Raw genomic sequence first — 13,672 nt, 5'->3', positions numbered from 1 at the left:
AGACTTAAAAAGAAATCCTGAGTTATAAAAATTAGTAAGCCGGTGGAGGATGTGGAGTAGGGACATGGGTCCCTCTGTACTTTGCATGTGCTTGTGATTTGCATGATAGAGGGTTCCTCTGTCTGGAGTATCTTCAGGAGAGGAGAGTGAACCTCACAGAGGCAGCGACTCTCCCCGCAAAAGACTGACTCACAGAGGGGCTGTGTTCTTCCACATGCAGAGGAGCTCTGGTGAAATACTGTCACCAGGCATAAGAATCGGGCTGACGGTGACTTAGAGAAGCCAGCCTGACTGCAATTTTGGAATTTAATTCACCTTGTGATTTTTTTCTCCTAATTTCTTAGAGACTAGAAATTGTAACTTTTTCATAATCAGAAATGAAATAAGTTGCAAGAATCATGAGGGGGAAAGACAGAAGGAATACAGGAGAGGAGAAGACATTTTGAAAAATTTTTTTCCTGATTATAAAAGAAATGCTTGTCATTTAAGAAAATGTAAACGACACATAATGGAATAAAACAGAAAAAAAAAAAGTACTGGAACATTCTATCCTGTCCCACAAACTATGCATCCCACAGGCGTTTCCTTCCAGTTGTCTTACCATGCAAGTTATTTTCAAGTGGTTGTGATTAGCCTCCTTACAAAAATTTTAAACTCTTTATTTTAATAATATAAAGTAATTGTCTTATGTTGTAACATTTCAATCATGCCATAATAGGTCATTTTGGAGATGTTGTCTAATTACTTAATCATCTCAATGTGGTTCGATGTTGGGTTGTTTTTTCTTCCTTTTTTTTTGGTTATAAGAAAGAATGCTGTGATTTGTGATTAAGATGGAAAGAAAAGAAAACTCTAGTAATGTCACGCTTGGTCTGTGCCTGACACATTTCACCCTTGGAGGGAGCCAGTGATTGACCATCAGAGGAGGCCACTTTACTGTGAGCAATGAGGCTGTAGGTTGGCAAAGGCCAGGGCACTACACATGGGTCATGGCCCAGGGCTATGGAGGGAGGGCATAAAAAAGGACCAAAGGCTGGTGAAAGAGCAGAACAGTCAACCAGATAACCCATGAGGAAAAGGCAGCTCTCCCCCGAGACCCCTGAGCCCCGCCCTCACTCACCGGTCACGCCCACGGTGGACACGGGGCCCACACGCCGCCCCCTGTGCAGGCCGTACAGGTGCATCTTGTACTTGCGCCCGGGCTCCAGGCCCCCAGCCGTCACCTCACTCTCCTCGCCCCCGACACGCACCACCTGGGGCCCGTCTCTGCCCTTGTACTGGACGGTGAAGGAGTCGAAGTGGCCCTGGGGGACGGTCCAGGAGAGACTCAGCGAGTCCGGGGAGGATCCTGTCACCGTCAGCTCCCCCAGGAGGGGCTCCTCAGGGGCCTCCGAGGTCTCTGTGCTGGGTTCTGTGGGGCTGGGGGTCTCTTCCATCTCTGTGGGGCTGGGGGTGTCTTCCTCTGCAGCTGAGAAGGAGAGACACAGAGAGGGTGAGGCAGGGACCCCAGGAGATGTCCTTGGGTCTCCTCCCAAGCCCTGGCCCCAGATCCGGGCCCTGAAGTCAGTTCAGAGAAGCCCGTCCTTGGGGCTGGGTGGTCCTGCTCAGCTGACATCTCATAAACACGCCTGGAGCCTCCGGGGTCAGCTGTGGGGGACCAGGGCAGCCACCAGCATGGCTCACAGAGGCCCTTCTCTGCCCAGGGGGACACACTGGTCCTCAGGGAGCCTAGAGGATGCACAAAGGGCACCATGGCTCAGCCTCGAGTAGAGGGGCCTCCTGCACCCCACTCACCCATCACCTGAGAGAGGGTGATCCTCCCACGAGGTCCCACCCTGGGGCGTCCATCGTCCACTCACTTGTCACTCCGATGACAGAGACGGGGCCCACGCGCTGTCTGTCATGGAAGCCGTACAGGTTCATCTTGTACTTGTGATCTGGCTCCAGGCCCGAGATGGTGACCCCGTCCTCGTACCCCGGCACCCTCACTGCCTTGGGCTGCCCGTCCCCGTTCTTGTACTGGATCAGGAAGTGGTCAAACTGGCCCTCGGGGATGGTCCAGGAGAGGCTCAGGGATTCGGGGGTGGCGTCTGTCACTGCCAGCTCCCCCAGGTGCGGCTTGACGGGAGGCTCGGGGGCTGTGGTGGGCAGGTCTGTTGGGGCTGGGGTCATTTCTTGGTCATTTTCTGAGGCTGGATCAAGAGACAAAGAGAATGGGTGGACATGCTTTGTGGGTTCCCTCCTAACAGGGGATGGATTTCTTCCAGACACACCAGGGACCCTGCAGCCTGGAAGCCAGTGCTCCAGGATTAAGACATCATTTCCAGGACTTCCCTGGTGGCTCAGTGGTTAAGAATCCGCCTGCCAATGCAGTGGACACGGGTTCGAGCCCTGGTCCAGGAAGATCCCACATGCCGCGGAGCAACTAAGCCTGTGAGCCATAGCCACTGAGCCTGCGCTTACAGCCCACATGCCACAACTACTGAAGCCTGCGTGACTAGAACCCGCGCTCCTCAACAAGAGAAGCCACCGCAATGAGAAGCCTGTGCACCACAATAAAGAGTAGCCCCCGCTCGCCGCCACTAGAGAAAGCCTGCGCACAGCAACGAAGACCCAACGCATCCAAATAAATAAATAAATGCATTTATTTATTTATTTTTTTTTTTAAAAAGGCTTCCTTGGTGGCGCAGTGGTTGAGAGTCGGCCTGCCGATGCAGGGGACACGGGTTCGTGCCCCGGTCCGGGAAGATCCCACATGCCGCGGAGCGGCTGGGCCCGTGAGCCATGGCCGCCGAGCCTGTGCGTCTGGAGCCTGTGCTCCGCAACGGGAGAGGCCACAACAGTGAGAGGCCCGCGTACCGCAAAAAAAAAAAAAAAAAAAGACATTTCCCTGGTTTGAATGTTCAGTTTCTAGGGGACAGAGCACACACTTGTGGACACATCAAGATGGTAGGGTGGGACCCCCATGACCTCAACATGTGCAGCATGGAACCTGTAGGAGCTGCTGAGTAAATTCATTTAGTGGGACAGGACTAATGCTTTGTAATAGCACCACACCTAACCGACACGTCGCGTCAGGAGGTACATGTGCTCAGGTTCCTATTTTCCTTTATCTCCTCTGGTTTTAGAAGTCTTTTCTGAGCATTTGAGAAACTAATTTAGATTTCACAGTTGAGGGCAAAGAGTTGAGACCACATGAGATCATCGTTGTAGTTGGGTTGCTTTTGGACCTTGTATTAATTCTCTTGCCATCTTACGGCAGGATGACCCATCATGCCCGCAGATTCTTTTTGCCTTTTCTGTTCTGCATAGGGTTTTATTCTGCCTTAATAGTTGACTTACAAAATCATCGTGTTTCATAACTCCATTGTGTTTGGGAACCAGGTTTTAAGCATGAAGGGGTAACAGCTACAAAAGAGCTTAACAAAAGCCACCAACAGCCATGTTAGGAAGTAATTAATGAAGAGAGAATGCCTTGTTAAGTTGCACATATGACTAATATTAACTATTGAAGTAATAGTATCCATGTTAGCAGGATTCCATGTTGATACAGCATACATGGGTATCAGTTTGGGGGTTGGGGAACAAATACAATTGTACCCACTGAAATCAATGATAATTGTAAGAATTCACCCCAAGGGTTTTCAAGAACTAATCTTCTTCCTCAGGAGGGGGAGCCTGTAGTCACCAAACATTGTGTGTGAGACAAGCCACATTCATGCCCACCCTGCCAGACAGGTGGCGTTATTCCTTCTGTATGGATAAGGGAAGGGAGGCACAGAGAGGCTGAGTGACTCCCTCGAGGTCACACAGCTCTAATGGGCTGAGGCTAGGGCCAGCCCCAGGTCTGCCTGAGTCTGTTCTATTTCTCTGGGAAATAGAACAGACTCCCTGCCTCTTCAAGGACTCAAAAAGCCCACGTGTAAAGGATGAGAGAGCTAAGGTGACACCAAAGGCTTGGAGTGCAGACAGGCACAGAACTGCTCCCAGAAGCCTGGGAGGCTCAGTCTCAAGAACAGTGGGAGAAAAACACCTGAGTACTGGCAATAAAAGGGAAACTGAGTCCAGCCCAGGGCAGGGCCAGTGTTCTATTGTACACTCACCAGTTAAACCTACAGTGGAGACAGGGCCCACGCGCTGGCCACTGTGGAAGCCGTACAGGTTCATCTTGTACTTGTGGTCTGGCTCCAGGCCCGAGATGGTGACCCCGTCCTGGTGCCCCGGCACCCTCACCGCCTTGGGCTGCCCGTCTCCGTTCTTGTACTGGACCAGGAAGTGGTCAAACTGGCCCTCTGGGACGTTCCAGAAGAGGCTCAGGGAGTCGGGGGTGGTGTCCGTCACAGTCAGCTCTCCCAGCTGTGGCTTCAAAGGGGGGATGGCAGGGGGCTCCTCTTTAGGGGCTGGGAAGAGATGCAAACAGAATCATTCCTGTTGCTGGAAGGAACTGTTGAGGCCCTGCTCTCCTGGATTCAGGCCAGAAGGTGGGCCAGCTCTGTGGGCCTAACTTAAGATGCATTTCTGCTTATGAGCATCAAAATCTCTTTGTGGCCTCCTTATGGTCCATCAAATGTGTCAGGCAGCTTCTTGCCTCAAGGCCTTTGCACTGACTGTTCCCTCTTCCCGAATGTTCTTTCCCCAGATGTCTGCATGGCTCATGTTCACATTTCCTTTCATTCAAATGTCACCTTCCCTTTAGGGCCTTCCCTGACCACCCTATTTAAAATCCCAATTCTCCCAATTTCATCCTATCTTTCTTACTTGGACCTGATTCCAATAACAAATTGCAAAACAACAATTATGACACAATCAGGAAACTGTAGCACTACCTGGATATCTGATTTTTAAAGGTACAATCATTGTATCATGGTTATTTCTAAATAGTCTTTTTGAAAAGAGCAGTACACTTAAATATGTAATAATGGGGACTTCCCTGGTGGCGCAGTGGTTAAGGATCCACCTGCCAATGCAGGGGACATGGGTTCGATCCCTGGTCCGGGAAGATCCCACATGCCGCGGAGCAACTAAGCCCATGCACCACACTACTGAGCCTGTACTCTAGAGCCTAGGAGCCACAACTCCTGAAGCCCTCGTGCCACAACAACTGAAGCTCATGCGCCTAGAGTCCCTGCTCTGCAACAAGAGAAGCCACCGCAATGAGAAGCCCATGCAGCACAACGAAGCCCGCTCGCTGCAACTAGAGAAAGCCCACGCGCAGCAGTAAAGACCCAACGCAGCCAAAAAAAAAAAAAAATGTAATGATGAAGTAACGAGTGTGTGGAGTAAGTTTAAAAATATTGGCTTCCCTGGTGGCGCAGTGGTTGAGAGTCTGCCTGCTGATGCAGGGAACACGGGTTCGTGCCCCGGTCCGGGAAGATCCCACATGCCGCGAAGCGGCTGGTCCCGTGAGCCATGGCCGCTGAGCCTGCGTGTCCGGAGCCTGTGCTCCGCAACGGGAGAGGCCACAACAGTGAGAGGCAAGTGTACCGCAAAAAAAAAAAAAAAAAAAAAAAAATTGCAGCGGTGTATCCATATAATGGAATATTATTTGGCCATAAAGGAATGAAGTACTGCTACATGCTACATGCTACAACATGGATCAACCTCAAAAATGTGCTTGGTAAAAGAAACCAGACACAAAAGAACACGCATTGTATGATTCTAGTTATGTGATGCTTCCAGAAAAGGCAAATCTACAGAGACAAAAAGTAGATTAGTGGGAACCGGAACTGGGCATGGGAATGGGTCTGGACACCAGGTTTCTTCCTGAGGTGATGGAAAAGTTCTAAAATTAGTTAGTGATGCTGGTTGTACAACTCTGTAAATACACTAAAATTGGTAAGTTGTATACTTAAAACAGGTGAATTTTATGGTATGTAAATTATACCTCAATAAAGCTGTTAATAAAGAAAACATTCTAGGCGGGGCGGGTGGGAAGGGAGTGGGGTCTGGATCAGCTAGACTGGCCAGGAGTTGATTTTTGGTTGAAGCAGGGTGATTGACACATGGGCGTTCATTATGCTATTCTTTCTCTTTGGGTATATGTTTGAAATTTTATGTAATAAATACTTGTTGAGAATTAGCATTTCATTGCATTTGTCCCAACACCCAAAAAGAGCTCTTTTCAGAGTTCCCAGGCAAACCAGAGAGCCATAAACAGGTCAATGCATGACTGACTTGGAGGCCTCAGTCCCCAACGGCCTCTCTCAAGTGGGCAAAGCACTTCCCTAGAACTCATTCTTCCTGCCCCCAGATCACACCTGTCCTGAGGTGTTGAATGGACAATGGATGGGTTAGAGGTTCAGGAGTTTTAGGGTCCTGGGTCTTCAGTGGAAGACACTCAAGAGGCTTTACTATCAGACCTTTTCTGAGACCTCATCCGGAGGGCCCTCACTCACCAGTCACGCCCACGGTGGACACGGGGCCCACACGCCGCCCCCCGTGCAGGCCGTACAGGTGCATCTTGTACTTGCGCCCGGGCTCCAGGCCCCCAGCCGTCACCTCACTCTCCTCGCCCCCGACACGCACCACCTGGGGCCCGTCTCTGCCCTTGTACTGGACGGTGAAGGAGTCGAAGTGGCCCTGGGGGACGGTCCAGGAGAGGCTCAGCGAGTCCGGGGAGGATCCTGTCACCGTCAGCTCCCCCAGGAGGGGCTCCTCGGGGGCCTCCGAGGCCTCTGTGCTGGGTTCTGTGGGGCTGGGGGTCTCCTCCATCTCTGTGGGGCTGGGGGTGTCTTCCTCTGCAGCTGAGAAGGAGAGACACAGAGAGGGTGAGGCAGGGACCCCAGGAGATGTCCTTGGGTCTCCTCCCAAGCCCTGGCCCCAGATCCGGGCCCTGAAGTCAGTTCAGAGAAGCCCGTCCTTGGGGCTGGGTGGTCCTGCTCAGCTGACATCTCATAAACACGCCTGGAGCCTCCGGGGTCAGCTGTGGGGGACCAGGGCAGCCACCAGCATGGCTCACAGAGGCCCTTCTCTGCCCAGGGGGACACACTGGTCCTCAGGGAGCCTGGAGGACGCACAAAGGGCACCATGGCTCAGCCTCGAGTAGAGGGGCCGCCTGCACCCCACTCACCCATCACCTGAGAGAGAGCGATCCTCCCACGAGGTCCCACCCTGGGGCATCCACCGTCCACTCACTTGTCACCCCGATGACAGACACGGGGCCCACGCGCTGTCTGTCATGGAAGCCGTACAGGTTCATCTTGTACTTGTGGTCTGGCTCCAGGCCTGAGATGGTGACCCCATCCTGGTGCCCTGGCACCCGCATCACCTTGGGCTGCCCATCCCTGTCTCTGTACTGGACGGTGAAGGAGTCGAAGTGGCCCTGAGGGACGGTCCAGGAGAGGCTCAGCGAGTCCGGGGAGGATCCTGTCACCGTCAGCTCCCCCAGGAGGGGCTCCTCGGGGGCCTCCGAGGCTTCTGTGCTGGGTTCTGTGGGGCTGGGGGTCTCCTCCATCTCTGTGGGGCTGGGGGTGTCTTCCTCTGCAGCTGAGAAGGAGAGACACAGAGAGGGTGAGGCAGGGACCCCAGGAGATGTCCTTGGGTCTCCTCCCAAGCCCTGGCCCCAGATCCGGGCCCTGAAGTCAGTTCAGAGAAGCCCGTCCTTGGGGCTGGGTGATCCTGCTTAGCTGACATCTCATAAACACGCCTGGAGCCTCCGGGTCAGCTGTGGGGGACCAGGGCAGCCACCAGCATGGCTCACAGAGGCCCTTCTCTGCCCAGGGGGACACACTGGTCCTCAGGGAGCCTGGAGGATGCACAAAGGGCACCATGGCTCAGCCTCGAGTAGAGGGGCCTCCTGCACCCCACTCACCCATCACCTGAGAGAGGGTGATCCTCCCACGAGGTCCCACCCTGGGGTGTCCACCGTCCACTCACTTGTCACCCCGATGACAGAGACGGGGCCCACGCGCTGGCTGTCATGGAAGCCGTACAGGTTCATCTTGTACTTGTGGTCTGGCTCCAGGCCCGAGATGGTGACCCCGTCCTCGTACCCCGGCACCCTCACTGCCTTGGGCTGCCCGTCCCCGTTCTTGTACTGGATCAGGAAGTGGTCAAACTGGCCCTCGGGGATGGTCCAGGAGAGGCTCAGGGATTCGGGGGTGGCGTCTGTCACTGCCAGCTCCCCCAGGCGAGGCGTGACGTGAGGCTCAGGGGTGGTAGAGGGAGATTCTGAAGGTTCATTCTCTTCCTCATTTGGGGCTGAACACAGACACGGAGAGAGAAGGACCTGAGAGAGGGGCACGGTGTCCACAGGGACTCTGCCCTCCCCTGGGCGCTCACAGCCACCTGGAAGGAAGCCGAGTGGGCAGAGTTCTTTTGCTCACCTGTCAGGGCCTCGACGTGCGCAGGACCCACACGCTGCCCATCGTGGAGGCCGTACAGGCTCACCAGGTATCTGTGGTCGGATTCCAGGTCAGAGAGGGTGATGTCATTCTGGCTGCCCCCTAAATGGACTACTTGGAGTCGCCCATCCTCGTCTGTGTACTGGACCTCGAAGGAGTCAAATTCTCCCTCAATCACGGCCCAGGAGAGATGCAGGGTGTGTGGGGCGCTCTCCTCCACAGTCACCTCCCCCAGACGGGGCTCGGATGCTGGAGGGCTGGGGGCCTCAGTCTCAGCTTCAACTTCTTCCCCGTGGGCTGGTTCAGAGAGACAGGTAGAGATGGGTGACTGGTTTGTCACTGCACCAAGACTCTCCAAGAGGATGGGAGGAGGAGAGGAGGTGAAGACAAGAGGTCAGTAATAAAAAGGACCAACCACTGATACACAGTGATGAATTTCAAAAGCGTTATGTTAAGTGCAAGAAAAACACAAAAAACGGTGTACTGTATAATTCTGTTAAATGAAAAGCTTAAAAAGGAAAAACTATAATGTTAGAAACCAATTAGTGATTGTCAGAAGCTGGGGGTGGGGAAACTGACTGCAAATGAGCATAGCGAAACTTCTGGAGTCGATGTTTTATACGTTTGTTGTGGTAATGGTTTCATGGCTTATACATCTGCCCAAACTCATTGAATTATGAGCTTAAAACGGGTGAATTTTATTGTATGTAAATTATGCCTCTATGAAGCTGATCCCTTCCCCCAAAAGAAGGAGTGTAGGAAGCTCTGAGTTCGTGTGGCTCCACAAGACCAGGAGAGCCAGGCGGGCAGGAGGGACAGTGTGTGCCCGACGACAGCTGCACTCACCGGTCGTGGCGACGGTGGAGATGGGACCCACACGCTTGCCCTCGTATAGCCCGTAGAGCAGCAGCTTGTACCTGCGGGCAGGGTCCAGGCCTGAGACACTGACCTCCCTGAGGCTGCCCTCCACGGGCACCACCTGGGGTTGCCCATCTCTGTCCTTGTACTGGACCACAAAGGAGTCAAACTGGCCCTCAGGGACCGTCCACGAGAGGCCCACGGAGTCTGATGTCACGCTGGTCACCTGCAGCTCCTCCCCCAAACGTGGTTTTGTTCCAGCCTCGTCCACAGCTCTCCGGGTCTCTGAGATGGAAACACAGAGAGGAAATGGTTGCGTTGTTTCTTGAAGGCTGGGTGACGCTGAAGGGAAGGACTGAGAGATCTAAAGACAGGGCTGTGCCATGGCTGCATCCTGCAGGGCTGGATCTTAGGGCTTGTGCAGGGAGAGGGGGCACTGGATCCCAGCCAGAACAGCTGGAGCCAAACAACAACCGTGATGGCAGCCACCGTAACTGACCACAAGGACCTTCCCCGGGGGGCCCTCCAGATCAGAGATGCCCCCGTGCAGGGGCTGCCCTCACCTGTGGTGCCCTCGGCGGTGAGGGGGCCATGGCGCCTCTTGCCCAGGAGGCCGTAGAGGAGGAATCTGTACTTGCGGCTGGCGTCCAGAGGGCCGATGGTGACTGAGCGCTCGTGGCCCTCTGCAGGCACCACCCGGGGCCCGTCCCTGTCCTTGAACTGGACCACAAAGGAGTCAAAGTGGCCCTCGGGGACTGTCCAGGAGAGGCGCAGTGAGTCTGGGGTGGGGTCTGTCACCCACAGCTCCCCGAGGCGGGGTGGGGTTCCTGGGCTGGTGTCACCTCGAGCAACTGACAGAGAGGAAAGGTTCTTGTGTTTACTTTTTTTTTCCAAAATGACTCCTTGACTGCCTCCCACTGGAGAATGGAAAAACCCAGAACTGCCCATATGATCAGTGCTTCCCCCAAATATTTCCATCACCCTCCCATGCCTGCCAGCATCCCCAACTGGCCATGCCTCTGTCCACTTAACCAGCACAGGGAGGGGTCTTCTGTCCTGAGACATCTCTGGGAGAAGAGATTCCCTAGCTACCTATTTATCTTATTCCTTTTGCTGTCCAGGCTCAAACCACCTAGTAGAGACTATTTCCTTAGCAGGGTGCAGCTTATCACAGACTTGGTCTGCTTTTTTCCTTTGACCAAGGAACCCACTCTTTGTGATCTGACTGGTCCCTGGGGAAATCCAAGGGTCCTGGGGATGTCAGAGGGGGCACAGGATCCCTGATGGGGGCAGACAGCTGGTGGGGAGGTAGGATATTATGATGGAGGTGACCCTCCTAGGACCCAGTGGAGGAGTGGGGGCTGCCTATGTGTGAGGAGGGTATGGGGAGAAGAAGGGGAGCTCAGGAGGGAGAAGGATCGGTATCTGCCCAAGAAGCCATTCCCGAGGCCTGAGAAGGAGCTGGCCTTCTGCCTTCTTGGACAGCAAGGATGCTGACGGCATTGTTATTGTGAGAGTTTTCTGGCAACAGGGAGCCCCCAGGGGCAGGGGAGCGCCTGGATCAAAACCCAGGAAAGGGGCACAGCTGGGCTGGGCCTGACTGGGTCTGACTGGGCAGCCAGTCTTGGGCTCCTCTGGTCCCCAGTTTCTGAGGCTCCAGGAAGAGGGCAGAGGAGGAAAGGGGTCCCTCTGGGGAGGCAGACATGGGACCCAGTGTGTCTGGGCCAGTAGGTGGGAAACTGGGTGGCAGTCAGAGGGAAGACTCCTCAGGAGGTGATGGCTACACAGGGCTGAGGACCCACAGGCCACGGGAGGTGGAACGGCTCCTGGCTCCCTCCCCAACATCTAGCCCTGCTGTTTCTCCTGTTCCACCTTCCAGGAAGGGGTCTGAAGGAGGCTCCCCCGTTCAACGGAAGCAGGAATTATGAGAAGAGGGGAAAAGTCAGCAGGGGAAACTGCTCCAGGAACTGGCCCCATTTTCCTGGTTCTCATCTGCCTGGGATCGGGGCAGGCAGTGTGGCTTTTCAAATAAAACAGAAGAGGTGGATGAAGCGGAGAGCTGGCGGAAGGGAGAGGTGATAGGGCAGCGTGAGGAAGGGCAGCAAGGCTGGGGCCTCAGGCTCAGCTTCGTGGGGGTCCCTCTCACCTGTCTTTGCCTCCACAGAGACTGGGCTGTGGCGTTTCCCATCCTGGATACCAAAGAGCAGGAACTTGTATTTCCTATTGGGCTCCAGGCCGGGGATGGTGACGTCACGCTGGTCTGCAGCCACAGGCACCTCCTGGGGCTGCCTGTCCCTGTCCTTGTACTGGACCACGAAGGAGTCGAATTCACCCTCGGGGACTGTCCAGGAGAGGCCCATGGAGTCTGGGGTCATGTCCGTCACTGTCAGCTCCCCCAGACGTGGCTCAAGGGGGGGCTCTGCGCCTGGGGCTGGAGAGAGGGGAGCTAGGATCCAGGAGGACAAAGAACATGGCTGAGACGTCTGGCGGGCGAAATCCCCCCTCACAGGGCTCCTGCGCTCCGAGGGCCTTAGAGGGCTTTGAACTGAGATAGGAAACAGTTACATCTGTTTTGCACTGATCTCTAAGTGAAATGTAGCATTTCTTTCAATGATGAATATAGGAAACCAACCACAGTGGAACTAGCAGTGCTTGTAACCCTGTCACCAATAGGAATCACAGAGATTGTCACATCACCTTAGAATTACTAAAGAAACTTCAAAATACTCTTTACAGAGTTTGATTCAAGATGGCGGAGTAGAAGGACATGCTCTCACTCCCTCTTGCGAGAGTACTAGAATCACAACTAACTGCTGAACAATCATCGATAGGAAGACACTGGAACTCACCAAAAAAGATACCCCACATCCAAGGACAAAGGAGAAGCCACAGTGAGACGGTAGGAGGGGTGTAATCACAGCAAAATCAAATCCCATAACTGCTGGGTGGGTGACTCACAAACTGGAGAACACTTATGCCACAGAAGTCCACCCACTGGAGTGAAGGTTCTGAGCCCAACGTCAGGCTTCCCAAACTGGGGGTCTGACAACGGGAAGAGGAATTCCCAGAGAATCAGACTTTGAAGGCTAGTGGGATTTGATTGCAGGACTTCGACAGGACTGGGGGAAACAGAGGCCCCACTCTTGGAGGACACACACAAAGTAGTGTGTGCATCGGGACCCACGGGAAGGAGCAGTGACCCCATAGGAGACTGAAGCAGACCTACCTGCTAGTGTTGGAGGGTCTCCTGCAGAGGTGGGGGGTGGCTGTGGTTCACCATGGGGACAAGAACACTGGCAGCAGAAGTTCTGGGAAGTACTCCTTGGCAAGAGCCTTCCCAGAGTCCTCCATTAGCCCCACCAAAGAGCCGGGGAGGCTCCAGTGCTGGGCCACCTCAGGCCAAACAACCAACAGGGAAGGAATCCAGCCCGACCCATCAGCAGACAAGTGGATTAAAGCTTTACTGAGCTCTGCCCACCAGAGCAACACCCAGCTCTACCCACCACCAGTCCCTCCCATCAGGAAACTTGCACAAGCCTCTTAGATAGCCTCATCCGCCAGAGGGCAGGCAGCAGAAGCAAGAAGAACTACAGTCCTGCAGCCTGTGGAACAAAAACCACATTCACAGAAAGACAGACGAGATGCAAAGGCAGAGGGCTATGTACCAGATGAAGGAACAAGATAAAACCCCAGAAAAACAACTAAACGAAGTGGAGATAGGCAACCTTCCAGAAAAAGAATTCAGAATAATGATAGTGAAGATGATCCAGGACCTCGGGAAAAGAATGCAGGCAAAGATCAAGAAGATGCAAGAAATGTTTAACAAAGACCTAGAAGAATTAAAGAACAAACAAACAGAGATGAACAATACAATAACTGAAATGAAAGGTATACTAGAAGGAATCAATAGCAGAATAACTGAGGCAGAAGAATGGATAAGTGACCTGGAAGACAGAATGGTGGGATTTACTGCTGCAGAACAGAATAAAGAAAAAAGAATGAAAAAAAATGAAGACAGCTTAAGAGCCCTCTGGGACAACATTAAAACCAACAACATTCGCATTATAGGAGTCCCAGAAGGAGAAGAGAGAGAGAAAGGACCTGAGAAAAAATTTGAAGAGATTATAGTCAAAAACTTCCCTAACATGGGAAAGGAAAGAGCCACCCAAGTCTGGGAAGTGCAGAGAGTTCTATACAGGATAAACCCAAGGAGAAACACGCCGAGACACATAGTAATCAAATTGGCAAAAATTAAAGACAAAGAAAAATTATTGAAAGCAGCAAGGGAAAAACAACAAATAACATACAAGGGAACTCCCATAAGGTTAACAGCTGATTTCTCAGCAGAAACTCTACAAGCCAGAAGGGGGTGGTATGACATATTTAAAGTGGTGAAAGGGAAGAATCTACAACAAAGATTACTCTACCCAGCAAGGATCTCATTCAGATTTGATGGAGAAATCAAAAGCTTT

At 53.2% G+C, this 13,672-nt stretch overlaps 1 protein-coding gene across 1 annotated transcript in view; it reads right to left on the bottom strand.

Moving 5' to 3' along the window:
- Positions 1 to 13,672, bottom strand: part of TNXB (tenascin XB) — a 60,795-nt gene that overhangs the window by 12,393 nt on the left and 34,730 nt on the right. Inside the window, exons 15-24 of the mRNA XM_059078170.2 lie at positions 11,347 to 11,631; positions 9,764 to 10,051; positions 9,189 to 9,485; positions 8,325 to 8,639; positions 7,876 to 8,199; positions 7,135 to 7,485; positions 6,396 to 6,743; positions 4,104 to 4,400; positions 1,860 to 2,192; positions 1,121 to 1,468 (exon numbers count right to left, since the gene is read on the bottom strand). Coding sequence (XP_058934153.1) covers positions 1,121 to 1,468; positions 1,860 to 2,192; positions 4,104 to 4,400; positions 6,396 to 6,743; positions 7,135 to 7,485; positions 7,876 to 8,199; positions 8,325 to 8,639; positions 9,189 to 9,485; positions 9,764 to 10,051; positions 11,347 to 11,631 — 3,186 coding nt within the window. The remainder of the gene's footprint in view (positions 1 to 1,120; positions 1,469 to 1,859; positions 2,193 to 4,103; positions 4,401 to 6,395; positions 6,744 to 7,134; positions 7,486 to 7,875; positions 8,200 to 8,324; positions 8,640 to 9,188; positions 9,486 to 9,763; positions 10,052 to 11,346; positions 11,632 to 13,672) is intronic.

This window comes from Kogia breviceps, chromosome 10, assembly GCF_026419965.1.
Source record: "Kogia breviceps isolate mKogBre1 chromosome 10, mKogBre1 haplotype 1, whole genome shotgun sequence".
Classification (NCBI taxonomy): Eukaryota; Metazoa; Chordata; class Mammalia; order Artiodactyla; family Physeteridae; genus Kogia; species Kogia breviceps.
Note: the sequence above shows the minus strand (reverse complement) of the source record. Positions and strands in the feature narration are given on the sequence as shown.